The sequence below is a fragment of the Labrus mixtus genome, chromosome 15 (genome assembly GCF_963584025.1).
Source record: "Labrus mixtus chromosome 15, fLabMix1.1, whole genome shotgun sequence".
NCBI lineage: Eukaryota > Metazoa > Chordata > Actinopteri > Labriformes > Labridae > Labrus > Labrus mixtus.
In genome coordinates, this window is record NC_083626.1 from 19,321,060 (window position 1) to 19,335,793 (window position 14,734).

The 14,734-nt window shown below is 41.3% G+C and overlaps 1 protein-coding gene across 2 annotated transcripts in view; it reads right to left on the reverse strand.

Moving 5' to 3' along the window:
* The window catches only part of samd10b (sterile alpha motif domain containing 10b), a 53,477-nt gene that overhangs the window by 18,249 nt on the left and 20,494 nt on the right, over positions 1–14,734 (reverse strand). For both annotated transcript variants that reach the window (XM_061057849.1, XM_061057850.1), the window contains exon 3: positions 9,104–9,288. In XM_061057849.1, the coding sequence (XP_060913832.1) occupies positions 9,104–9,288 (185 nt within the window). The remainder of the gene's footprint in view (positions 1–9,103; positions 9,289–14,734) is intronic.

Sequence of the window (14,734 nt, forward strand, 5' to 3'; positions counted from 1 at the left end):
ACATTTTTCAAATTCTGTACAGTGCTTAACACCTCAGCCCCTCTATATGTCCATATCTTCACTTGATACAGTAATTACATTCCATACACAGCATTGGTCGTGTTGTATGGCTGCCTTTTTCTGGAAGAAATTCTTCATGGCAGCAATACCTTCATTATGCAGTCAACACCACATTAGTGTGAGCTGTCAGCTGTATTTTTCAACTATGAGAGCACATCTTTATTCCTCTCATACTCAATTTCTCTCTTTGTTCCTCTTCAGACACCTCGCTCTGGCCCTTTTCATTGTCAGACAGCTGCCTCGTCTTTGTTTGTCACAGCCATGTGCAGGGAATTAATATGGACATTATTAAAGTCAGAAGCCGTTCATATGGGCAGAGAACACAACCACTCCTTGTCCCTTCAGCTTTCTCTTTCTCTCTTGTGGACCATACTCTCATATCTAATCCATTCATTCATGCTCTGACTGAGCCAACTCCACAACAAAGGCTTTGGCTGATTTTCAACAGCAAACACACAGAGCTGCTGCCAAACGTTTCACTCCATAACTGACTGCATTTAATGGGATTATGTATGCTGAAATGTCAAACACACAAACACAACTTGCAAGCAACCTAGAAGTTTAATATCCAGGTTTCTCACGGCTGCTTTTCTTGTTAATGACACAAAGACGTGCTCCCAGAACACCTCAATAACTGAATTGGTGAAAGATGTAGGTTAATTCCTGTTTACATCTTTCTTGCTTTCTGCTGTAATAAGATCTCCTCCTGTCAATTTAAGCATCAATCAGCCCTATCGAGTCCTGGCTGATGTACCGGCTATGAGTGTGTTCTGCTTTGTAGGCCTTAATTGAAAACAACTCACTCTCACCGCTCCAGTGTGTTCGCGCCTTTCCTAATTACACACATACTTCTAACCTGACTCAATGGAGCGCTGAAGCCATTTTAATAACCCAAATTTACTGCTTGCCCCCTTTCATTAATTGCTATTGAGCTGGAAGAGATGTGGAAATGCACTCTTCTGAGATGATTGAGGGCGGTCAACAGAGGGTAAAAATGTTTCCTACTCCACAATAAAGTTTAAATCCTGTAGATTTAACGTCTTCCACATCTACAAGACCCATTTGACATCGTTCAGGAAATATTAGTGAAGGGGGGTTTGGTAAATGCCTAATCAATCATTACGCTAATTTAACAAGAAAAGTATAATTGCCTTGATCAAGTTTGTGTGCTCTTGATCAATATGTTTAATTGCTTGGCTGCAAACTTGATTAAATATTGATAACGACTTCTATGTTTGTACAAAATATATCACGCTGCAACAACCAGGCAATTAGCCAAGCTTAGCTTTAAGACTTGCTAGTGCTCTAGCAGTTTCCTGTCCCCCCCCCCCCCCCCCCCCGCCCAGTCTTAATGCTAAGCTAAGCTACTTGGATGCTAGATGTAGCATCGTATTTGAAATTTGAAAAATATTTCCTTAATTTATAAAATTTATTTCAATGGAAAGAGTCCCTAGGACAGAAGTTGAGGTGGTATTGATGGGGGGTAAGGGTACCGTTTCAAGGTAGGTTTGATTTGTCAGTGCTTATTATTTGTGCCTTTAAACAAAACTGCACTTACTTTAAATGCAAAACATTTCAGGGCAGAGACTGTGCAAGTTTTTTTTGACACAAGAATCCTCTTTCACATGTAAAAACCACCATATATGTAAAAACTTACTTGATTAATCATTGATTGGTGATGGGATGACACACAAATCTGCAGAGCCTGTCATGAAGGCTTGAATTCTAGCTTGATCTAGATAGTGTGCAAAGACAGTGTGTGTAAGAGTGTTGTAGCCATTGAGTGAGTAATGGTCTTCATCATCAAGAAGCCAGACATAAAGGAAATGGAGTGATAGTTCCTCATCATCCCTCCTTTTTTTCCTCTTCCCTCACTCGCTCCTCTCGCCCTGTTCTTCAGCCATCTATCAGACTGTATCTCCTCTGGCCAGCTCTCTGTCGTCCCCGTTCACCCTTCGCTGCCTCCCCCACTCCTCCCGAGACCCACTTCTGTCCGGCGGGAGGAGCACCCTCATTTATTAGGTACAGGAGACGAGGGGGAAGAGATGGGGCTAGAGGGGAGGCCAGGCATTGGCAAAGTGGAGGCTGTATATAGAGCGGAAGTCTAATGAGAGGTTGAGGACAGAGAGGGGGGAGAGATAGAAGGGAAAGTAGAAGATATGTGGTGATGTGTAGTAGTCAGCACTAAAATAGCTGGCACAGTAAGCATGCCATGGTGAGGTGCATTTAGCCCTAATCCTTCCCATGAACCTTCTTTATTTCAGGGAAACATGTGCTTTCTTGCGGAAGGTTTGTCAAAAGGGCTGACGCCAGATTTATGTCTGTACAGAAAAAAAGGAGCCATAGTCAGGAGTTGGTTAGTTTAGCTTAGCATAAACATAGGTGACAGCTAGCCTGGCTCTGTCACAAGGCAATTAAGTTAAAAGCCAAACAAATTAACAATTCGTATTTGTCTTAAAAGGAACATAATGTTAATCAGTGACTTTTTAAATGTGATGACAAAAGGAACATTTTGTCCCATTTTGTCGATAATTACATAAGTTCTTTCTCTGCTTTCTGTTTAGCAAACAGACTTGAAACAGAGGGGAAAAGCTGCTCTCGCTCTGCAGAAGGTTGTACAATAAGCCTACAAGCCCCATGTTTACTATTTAATCAAGACCAACATGTTAATCAGTGATTTTAAAGTTTCTAATAATTGGAACACTTATGTCGTGCCCCATGTTCAGAGGCAGGCGACGGTCCTTCAAGTCCGACCTGTGGCTGATTTCTGAAATGTCATTCCCCACTCTCACTCAGATATCCTATTCTATCCACTGTAATGTCAAATAAAGGCAAAAAGCCTGATGAATTAATCAAGTCTAATTTTTTCATGCTGTTTATGCTAAGCTAAAAGCTAATGGGCTACTGTCTTTCCGCTCTTATTACCCCAAAATGTTGACTTGTTCCTCTAATTCATATTGCTTTATCCTTAAATTGAACTGAATACATTTAATACATTAAAATAAACATGTTCATTACTTTAATTTTAATTTCACTTATTTAATAATAATCTGTCTCTTTCGTCCTGCTTCCCCTCATCTCTCCCACCAACCCACTCCACACACTGGGATTGTCTTTGCTGCACCTCTGTCTCTATTGATCATTCTGTTTGTTTCCTTGAGCAGCTCATTTGTCCTTCTGTGCTTGCTCTGTTCATCATGTCTCTAACCCCTCTCTGCTTGCTGCTCATAAATTTTATTCTCTCTCCCTGCCTGACATCCCCCACTCCTCCCTGTCCTCGCTTTTTTTTTCTTGTTACTCCATTCCATCTTTCTTCTTCCCTGACTTCCGTGCACTTTTTTTGTCAACTAAAGTGCCCGTGTTCCTCTATGTGTGTCCTTGTGTGTGTACATACCCTGCCTCTTAGCGTAGATAAATCTGGGATTAGCCAAAAGTCAAAGGAGCGTGGGCAATACTTAAAACGTACTCTCTGTGTCTGATAACAGTTCTCTTCAATGCCTGCCGCTGTATCTGCACGTCCGCGTCCTCCCTGAGATTGATCAATGATGCTGTGCGCCAATTAGCATGTATTGTCCATGTGTGTGTGAGTGTTTGAAAAAGATGATCTTTGTTTTATGATCTGCAAACCATGTACTGCAACCAACACCTGCCTGTTCATATCCGCTCTACATCTTACCCGGCTGTCACTTCATTTCTCCACAGGATGCTAAACTCCCCTCGTCTATCTTCTTTGTATTCTCTGCTGTCTGACCAAACAGCTCTCTCCGTCTATCGCCGCATCTCCTGCACAGATCTATCTATTGCTTTGCTGTCATCGCGCAATCGGATCGTCAATCATTTTTTCGGAAATCCAAAAGACCCTGACAGATCCGGATATATGATCTGTCATAGCTCTCAGTTCATGCTTTCCTTATCCCTCTCCGTTGGTAACACTGAATCCTCCCCCCTGTCCCTGGCAGCGTCTGTTGCATCATTTAGCACCCTTGTGTCTCCCACTGCTCTGTTTAGCTTGAATGTGTTTGTGAATATGTTTGTGTGAGCTTTTTTCTGCGTGTGTATACTTGACTGTGCCTGTGAAAGAGAGTGTGTGTGAGCGTGTGAACTGTCAGCCTCTCTTAGCTTCTTTTTTTTTTTTTACAACTCTGCCTTTGGTTGTCCTCAGGACTCAGAGATTGTAAATGTCTTACACTCGTGTGAATATGAGCCGGCTCTCCGTGGGAGGACAAAGGGCCAGATGGGATTTTCACAAAGCTCTCTATTTAGCATGAGTCAAACATGTGTCTCGGATGGAGCAACGCATCACCGAGGGGCAGGACAAGGACGATACAGGCTAAAGCATTTCCGCCTCACTGCCCTGTAGCTCTTTCATTTTTCTCCGTCTCTGCCACTTTCTTTCCCCAAACCTCTTCTCTCCATTGCATCATCACAACATCAGCGTAGTAGGAGCAACAGATTATATAATTTGTCTTTGCCTGGTAAAACAACGCTTATGAGCATTTTCTTCTGCGGTGCCCCTATAAGCAGGATGACAGTAAGAAAACGATTTAAGGTTACAAAAGTGATTCATATGATCTTGCTTAAGCTTTGTAAGTCAAGGTAAAAAGATAATCACTATTAGCATGCCAAGAGGTCATATGTCAACTGAAATACAAGGTTTTATGTTTAAAAAAACATGCTGTCGTCTGTTAGGTGAGGACAATCTCAATGGTTTTATTAAGCGGTGACAGCTGCTCCACTGTCCACGTTGGTCAAATTACAAATCAATGAATCAAAATAATTTCCCTAGCATTTCGGCTGAAGAAGATTTAAATGACTCAGACTGAGAGTGTACAGCAACATTCCTCTTTTTGTGTGGCTGTAATTATAGACACAGTTCAGGCAGACAACTCACGTCTGAAATGTTTATTGCAGCAGCAGAACATTTTTTGTGTTTGGCCTCTGGGCTCGGACCAAATCACTTGGTTTTACTTGCATATATTTGGTGTTACATAAGCCCCCTGACTGGAGCCTGCAGGTGGATGCTAGGGTGGTCGCGGGGCTGTACAGGTGATAGTCAGTGGCGTCGGTGACACAACAGAGTGAGGGACGGGAAATTTTGCAGCTTATCAGAATGCAAAATGTAGAGGATGCATTTTGCTCTTGTTAAATGACATTGTTCGATTGTCAAACCAAAGCAGGCCAGCGCGACAATCCCACCCACAAAAACCAAAGGGAGACTATACATTCAGATTCAAATAATCGCTAAAACACTGAGCTCAACTGGAGGCAGCCCACCTTTAAAAACTAAAGTAGACCTTTTCACATTTCTTACAAAGAGTGGTCAAAGTTTGAATGCCTTGCATAGTGTGTTTGTCTGCTTTCCCTTCTTTTGTTCACCGCTTTGTATTGATGTAAGCTGAAAAGGTCAGCTGCTGCATTCTGTAATGAGAAGGGAAAATAAACGCAGACTGTTTTTTCTCATTCGCCCACCCAGAACGACAAATTAGAAAATAAGGGGCCTTAATTCCTGTTACAGGCTTGGTTTTGATATAGGGAAAGAAAGCACAGTGGCTGCTGTTATTAGTAAAATTGTGAGACTGTTATTCGACCTATTCCCTAACTCCTCTTTAAGACTCACCCATAAACTATGCCACTCACAAACCCAACCCATCCGGCTGCCCAAACAACAGCCAATTCAAGGATGGCACCCAGGTTACGCCGGCTACACAATGAGTCATTATTTTTGAAACGTCCTACTAACAGATAGAAAACTGTCGGTGTGGGGTGGCATCATTTGAACTGTATACATTACATATGTTAGGGGCTCTAATAAGGGAATAAACAATATTTTACAGCCTACCCGATTTTTTGTATTGTTTGTTTGTATCATTCTGACTTAAAAAGTAATGCATTTTTGCATTAACTGAACTGGTAGTGTGTACGTGCTTGTCCATTTATGTGTAGCTAACTATACTGCAAGAACATGTTAAGTGCTGGGCAATGACAGCCATGTTTGCACATGCATGAATAACAATCCCATCTGTCTGGTCTGCATTAACAGTATGTGTTTGCATCGGACTGATTCCCCCCCCCTTTATATACAGAAGCTGAGCTGTGTTTCACTTAACTGACTACCTCATTATAGCTGATGTGTGCACAACCAGTGTAATGGAGCATAATCTAACCATCATTCTTGAAAGAACTGGACACACAAACATCAGTCTACAAAACCTGCAGAGCCACACATGCACATCCATACCCACACATTCCGGAAAATACAGCTGCACAAAAAGACATTGTCAAATTTTAGTGAATGCGCAGACAAACACACACACATCACAGGGAGAGCTGGACTGCTCTCCCAGTTGTTGAATAATGCATTAAGAGGCTTGTTGCCACAAGGAAATGATAAGCCCTACTTCTCATGGTATAGCGGAGGTTTAATTATCCAGTCTCTGTGTAATCACATGGAAACAGCTTCCCACTCGTCTTTTATTAAGCCTTTTATAGCTTTTATAGCTGAGGGGGCGCTCTCATATGAATTATTGAATATTCTTACAGTGCACATGTACATCTTACAGCATTACTGTAGAAAACTTTTAAACAGGCCGAGGGGAGACTCAACAAATGACCTCCACTAAGCTCTCTGCTCTGTTTCATGTTGAGAGTAGGTTGTTGTGTCACATGCTTTTAGGTCGAACACAGGCGAAATGCCTTAAAATAGATGATTGTCTTTTTTCTTTAGCCTCTCTCTGGTGCTGCACAGATGGGATACACATTTTTTGCACGAGAGCGATGTGTGGAAGTAAATGAAGCTCTGACTGTTGTGCTTACATTCTAAAGCTGTGCAAATTCAGTTAAATTACCAGTCAGTTCTGTTAAGGCTGTTGCTGAATGGAAGTAAATTGGAAGTAAATGAGATTTTAGGATTTTTACAACATATCCTATATTTTCAAGAGTTTGTATTCTGTGCAGTAGTTGCCCCTATGTACAAGCACTGTTACATCACAAGTAGTGAGGTAACAGCTCCCGTACCACTACTCCATTACATAACCCCTCCCTGTTGGTTATCTACTACAGACTTAAGTGAGGCGAGCCAACGTCATGAACAAGAAAAAACAATTAGCCTCCCTGATGTGACTGATGTTTGGCAGCTCGAGATGCAGCACAGAGGATGACACAGTCATGTTCTGTCTGGTCTCACTGATGTTAACATAATGTCTGACCCAGTATACATATAGATTTTTTCCATTAAGGTCTATAGAGCTTCATTACAACATTAGCTGGAGACACTGCTATTAAAAATACAGAACTTTTATGAGATGCTTGTTAATTCACACTGGACCATCTTTAATAAGAGCAGAGTTCCCCACTGAGGGAAATAATGTTTTCTGTGCTTAGCTATTTGCAAAAACTTTAATCTGTGATGCAGCTTTCACTATCATACAACCGAACCATGTGGAATATTTTACAAAATCACCTGAGATTGAGCTCTTATATCCCTTTTGGACACTTTGGGAATATTCTCTTATCCAACTAATACCAGCCCGTAACTGTTTTATTTGATTTTAATTGTTGACTAATTATTATAGCCATTTCAAGCTTTTTAAATTGTTTTTATCTTATTATATATATATATATATATGATATTGTCCTGTGGTAGCCTTTACTCATTATGTTTGTCATTTACTGTAAGTATGTATTCTCTGCTATCATTGTAAATGAGGGTCACCCTCAATGATCTCTACGAGAACTTAAATAAAGGTGATTATGATGTTATTAATCATAGCCTAAGTTACAACATAACATAAGTTATGCTGTATCAGTGGTAATGAGCCCAATATGATCACTTGGTTCAAATATCCACACAAAAATAGTAATTTCTTCAATGGCTCTAAAAAGAGATGACAGGTAAAAAATAAGACCCAAATGTGGGCATCAAACTAGAACACTAACATCTTCATACTAACAAATATCAATTACACGATTACATTAAGACTTTAAATTCCAAACTGACGAACCAAAACGCCAAATATGAATTTGCTTCACTTCAGCAGCTGAAACAAAATGTTTGACCTCCCACACTCACACTTAATCCGAGTTCCAAATTAGAAACTACGTCAAAGAGAATATTGAACAATTTAAAACTGTGCCCAAAAAACACCAATTAAATGAACTCCTCTTTCGCCCACCTGACTCCAGGAACTTGCTTTCTCTTTTCAGTATCTCTTTATCTGCTGACCAATGAAGGAGCCATGGGCTAGTGAAGTAGATATAGATCTCTCAGAGGAAGTTTGGTATGAGGGGCTATCCAAAATACACACATGCTTATTTAATGGAAGATATAGACTATTACAACACAAGGTCATAAAAAAATTGCACTTTAGGTTAAAATGAGTAAAATGTTTCCTACATTTTTTCCCTCCATGATAGATGTCAAACAGAATGCATGACTTCTGGTCAAAGATATATGATGCGTTTTCCACGTTCCTCTAAAAGATCATTGAACCTGACGCTCAACTTGCACTCTGAGAATGTTCTAAAAAGGATCCAGGTCAAACATTGGTAGAGTAAATGGCTTTGACAGCCGGATTGATTGCAGCTAAGAAAATCATCCTGATTGACTGGAGATCATCCACCCCTACCTGCTTTCAGAAATGGCTCAATGAAATTGTTATTGCACAAATGGTGAGGATATGGTTTTAGAGGTTTGAATCCGACAATAAGCTATTTAAGGAATGGGGTTCGTTGAACTATTTGAAAGAAACCACAACAGTAAAGGCTTTAAGTGTGCACGATGGCATAACTAGTGATTTCTCGGGCAGAGGTTTTCTTTTATCGTAGGTCCATTACCAAGCTTTGTCTTTTTTCTCTTGAGCCTTTGCTCTCTTATTGTATGCAAACCCACTGTTTAGTTTAGTCTTCCTGATTCTGTGCCATCTAAATATAAATATTAAAAAATGTATTTGGTTGAATGATTGGAGAGGAAACTCATTTTCAAAATGTAGCCCTGACAACACTCTTCCACTCTGCCTCTGTTCGGTTTGCGTCGATATCTTTATACCTGGATGCCCTCTGTGCCAGGCTGCTGCAGGAGTTTGACGGTGCGAGTGTGTGCCGTGTTCTGGCCGCGGCCATCGTGCCAGGTCAGGTTGCTGCCTCCGGCGCGACGCGGCAGCTGGTAGCTCAGCTCTTCAGCAGACAGCGTGTGCTCCAGGGAGGCACGGCAAAAACTGAAGCTGGACGCCGCTGTTGGGAGAGAAAGAGAAGAGGAGGAGAGAAAAACAGAAAAAGACAATCATACAAAGATTATAAGCACACAGTTTACGGTCTTTGTTTCAGGGGTTTGAATACACATTGTCCGTGAACTGAGCATCAGGAACACCGTATAAATAATTGATAATCCTCTAAGAGCTTAAAAAGCTGCATTCACTTCAGATTACATGCTTCCTGTGCCGACTCTCATACAGCTACAGGCAGATGGTGGTTTTGGGGATATAGTGGGCAGCAGTGCTACTCTACTGTGATCTCCAATTATTCTGAGTGCATATTCACAGGGGCAGCGGATGATTTCTGGAACTGTATCTCTCTTGCTAGATTAGTCCTTGATTATTTAAATCCTCCATCATGAATATTTGATTTCTTTTCTTCCCCATCCTCTGTCTATCCATCCTTACTTTTTCCTCCCAGAACTGAGAGTTAGCTGTGTGAGAGAGCCAGGCAGACATGTTGTCAAATTAGGGTCAGGGTACGGTTCTCCAAGAGCCATCCAGTGTGAGTAATGTGAATGATAAGAGGAATTGACTGAACAGAGGTACACGTGACTTCATATCTGAGGTGGCAGAGGTACGGTATGACAGAAAGGATCGCAGTGAATTTGCAACATTTACAGTTTAAACAACTTCTTCTGAGCGCATCCAATCCATAAACAGAGTTAAATCAACGAAATGAATAATGGATTCCAACATTAGTTTGATTTGTCCCCTAAATCTCTGTTTCCACATTGTGCATATAGGAGCAGTTACTGAGTGAGGAACCGAAATACTGCTTAGAGCTAAGGGAAGAACAAGGCCTACAAATTGTTGCATTCATTTCTTTAAAACATTGTTTTTTAAGTCTCTTGACAACAGAAATATGACAGAGAACTTAATTTCATCTCCTACCAGTGAAGTTTTTATTTTCCTCTCTTCTCCTTTGAGGCCAGATTGTTAAAAAAATACAGATTACATTTCTTTTAATTGTTGTAATGTATTTAGAATATTCTATTCTGCTGTATTTAAGGCGTTAAAAGATCTTTCCAATATATTTATCCATTAGTCTATTAATGATTTGTCTTTATGGGGGATTGTTGACACTTCAGTCAAACCCCAAAAGGAGAGAAAATAGATTCTGTTTGGCCCTTATAGACCTGCTTGTGGGAAAAAACCTGGTTGCTGTTGAGTTGAGCGGAGGGGAAAAAACACTTTCTCTCCACAGAGGAGTTTGCTCAAGTGAGTAACGCTGAATGCTGAGTTCACACTGGCATGATGGAGGATTGAAAAAGAGGGTGGGGATGAAAAACAAGAGAGGCCTGTCAGAGATCACTGATGTGTAACCTTTTCCGACGCTCTTATACAGCTTTCCCTCTCTGCACGCCTCTTTCCCTTTTTCTATATGTTGCCAGTTTTGTATCTTGTGATGCAGTGTGTTTACTCGATCTCGCTCTCTCTGCATGTCTCTTTCTGGTTGGCAGGTCTTTGGGGTCGTCAGGACAAACCCAGTCCAGCCCTGATGTAATTACTGCCAGTCAGAGAGAAGGGGGAGGAGAAGGGTGGAAGGAACACGGGAAGCTAAGCGCCTTGCGACCCTAAAGACCTGCCAATCTCGCAGCAAGAGACAGGAGAAAACGCAACGGCAAGAGCAACACAGACAAGAGAGAGGGAGAGCAGGGCTGTAAATTAGCCCGGGATCCACTCTCGCGCACAGTCAACTGATCTGGCTGTGGTAAGGTAGGGGAGTTTAGAGGAGGAGGCGGGGTGACACGTTAATCGAGCACGAAACAGCTTCATTTCACAAGCTGTTAAGGACAGAGCTTTCCAATTATTAGTCAGACACCTCCCTACACTTTATCGACACCACTTTTAAGATGGAGATATGCAAGATCACAACTTCCCGGTTCCACAGAAATCTCATTCTCTGCCACAAGGCCAGACCTTGATGCGTCCAGAAGTCATAAAACGAAGACAAAGAGCTCATTCTGCAGGCTTAAATGGACTCAGTTGGCTTAGCATCCTGGCAAAGGATAAGGCTGGGAATCTAGAAGCCGTAAAAGCCATTAAATATCCATAGAACCCATTTGACGTCTCTATAACAATGACATTGAAACGTACACATTCCTTGGTCACTTTCAGCAACCGCTTTGAGAAACAGCAATATATTGGTAAAAAGAATGAAATGAGGGGATTCAGCAAAGAATCTGTGTTAAAGCGCAATGTCTTTAAATGAATTTTTGCCTTTACGGGTGATTTTAATCTTGACATTCAGCAGCAGGGGTTATCTGTTACCTGTCCTTGTCTTCCTGAACATGCATTTGATCAGCCTGGACACTCGCCAAATCTCCCCTGTCCTATTTGTCGCTAACTGGTGTTGTATTAACTCTCGCCGCCCTTGCTTGAGACTTTTATCACCTTCAGTCGAGGGATAGGAGAGTAGCGAGAGGGCGAAAAGGGATGAAAAGCACAAAGCGTGATACATGCCTCTGAGTTACGGTCAGTGAATGAAAAAGAAATGAGAAGATATGATGTAGTGCAAATTTAAAAAGCTCAGGGATCTGTGACTTCCTGCTCATATTTTAAGAGGAGAAAAGAGGAACGTGAGAGAACTGTTGGTGTTAGAGGTGCCAAACTCAAGGGCAAAGTGTCAAGCAGGTGTTTGCGTGTGTGTTTTTGTGTTTGTGCAGGGGTAGGTAGGTCAAAACGACTCAGCTCAGTGGAGTGTAGCCTCATATCACCTCCTCTTCACTGAGCACCTTATCTGCGCAGGGTGGCTGCTAAATCTCAGTGGCATTCCCTTTTGAAAAGGTAATTAAGCCGTTAGGTACGGCACCACGGAAGGTCGTTCCAAGCCAAATCCCACAGTAGATTAACATGGCATCACTGGACATTACTCATCTGACTCCAAACGAGAGGATCTAAATTAGCCCGTGTGGACTATTTTGCTGTGTCGGCTTTCAGTATAAGTTTGATTTTTTGCTTAACCTTGGCATCAACTTCAGGGTGTCTTTTTGCCTCATCTTCTTGCATGGAGGATGAGGCAAGTGGTCTGGCTAATCCACTTTAGTTCAGGCGTCACAGAGAGGGTGCCATGGTGTATTTCAGCAGCGTGATATTGGCATCAGCTCCCTCCCTCCCTGCTGAGCACCTCTTACTCAACTCAAAAGATAAATTTCTATTTACAGTCCAAGTTTTATTTGAAAGAGAAGAGAGGTAGAGAAAAATCTCAGTCATCCTCCTTCCTCAGTAATCTGCTATGGGGTGAAACTTCATCATGCAGTGATTTCATGCCTGTGTAACACTTTCAACCTGAAGTCCTAAATATAGCCTCAAACAGGCAAATGCTGCCAACTCGCACTATGTCTAGTACATCTAGCAATGATCCAGATTTGTTGGCTTTATAGTACAGTTAGAGGAGGAAAGCAGGAAGCTATGTATAACTCTTGCACTCCATCAGACCTGGTCATAACTCCAGGAATGAGGCATGAAATTACTCTACTTGGAGCGAGGAGGGGGTGAAGAAGATTTGTGGTTGAAGGTTTAAAATAAATATATTAAAAAAAAAAAAAAAAAACCTGGGGGGCTTTTCCCATGATGCATTGCCATCTACTACCCACTTTGACATGAGACACCATCACAGACGACAGGGGAACTCAAGAATAAGAAAATGTACATGGTATTAACAAGTTAACAACATGTTTATCCAACACAGACTAATTGGGAGATAACAACAAAGCACCTCTCATCAAGCATTCCCAAAGCCGAATATTGGTTCTACTCTCCATCTGATGGTTCACAAAGTTTTATCAAAGTAAGCTCCACATTGGGTAAACAAAGTAAGCACACTGGAAAGAGCTAAATAAAACAACATATAAAATGCTACTATTCACTTTCCGCTATAAATGTTTAAAGATGTTCACTCTCCACTTTGATATTGTGTATTTTAGACCGTAAGAGCAAATATTAATTTAACATACCGTTTAAATATCAATACCAATCGTTTTATACAAAGACAAGCCTAAATTAGTGTTTTTGGGTAGGCTAAGTTGCTATCTAGCCTACTTAATGTTGACAACAAAATAAAAGTCCACTTTTAAACCACTTTTAAGATTTTCACCTCATTTATGCACACTACGACCTATGTATTTAAAACTAACCTGTTAACAGCATCTGTCAAATCAGCCCATGTGTAACAAATGATGCTAAGTACTTACTTACTTAATTACGAGCTATTCTTAATATTTACAGTCTGTGAAGCTAATGCAGCATCTTTGCTAGCTCAGGCTCCCACACACTCCTGCTTAAACTTATCAAAACTACACAACAAGGTTACAGAGTAACTTCAAGTCAGTTAGAAAAAGGAATGACACTAACAGGAGATAATTACACTGTCTTAAGAAATTATTTTTCCAAATTAAATTACATTTTAACCGATTATTCAGTCATTTACAACAGGAACAATATGTGTATTGTCAGCATGCTTACTTGAGTGTTTGAGACAATATCTACACATCTTTGTAATCCCTGTCTTCTTTGGTTTAGTCCAGTGGGTTGGAATAAAGCTGCACAGAGTTTATGCATGCAGCCTTGTGTATGGGTGCTGAATTCAGGATTTAAACTGCTGGGCAATTATGGCTCATGTGCACCTACTATATAGCCCAAAAAAACAGGTGTTTTTTGATTCTGGTCATTAAAGAAGTCCCTCCGCACCCTGGAAGACATCCTTGGCTTTACCTTTTTTGCCTTGCTGTAACAAAAACAAATGGAAGGTCGTGCATTGAGGGCAGGGTGACTTTTACTCTCTAACTCGGCAGACAGACAGCTCTATTGATTATCCATCACTGTGTCAGAGAACATACAATTACAGATCACTTCAGATAAATCCCTCACACACACAGAAACAGGCATGCACACAAACACAGTGAGCCTTATTCCTTCACCCAAGGCCGCTGGCTGTCATATCAACTCTTGCTCAAAGGATCTTGTTACATGTTTCACACAAGAGAATGAAAAGGAAGAGTGACATGGGAGGGAAGACGGGATACAAGGGTCTGACATGGTCATGCCCTCTTAAGAGGATGAGGGAATGAAGCCCAGGGTAAATGTCGCAACAGAAAGACAGGAGAATGGGCAACATGACAAGTCGAGGGGAAGCAAAACAGAGAAAAAATTAGCTTTGAGGTTGAAGATTAATATAACCTGCAACAGGAAATGGTGAAAGGAAGAGGTGAAATGAGGTGAGATCTTGCAATTGTTTTCTCCTCTTCACAGCCAAGCACTCGTAAAATGACACAAGAGGACAGATTAAATCTCACCGACAATCGATAATACAGAGTGCAATGTTAGAGGAGGAGGGAGGATGAGGAGGGAGGATGAGGAGGGAGGATGAGGAGGGAGAGGGAGGAGGTCGGGTGTGATCAGGCTCGATTAACAACAAGATCACT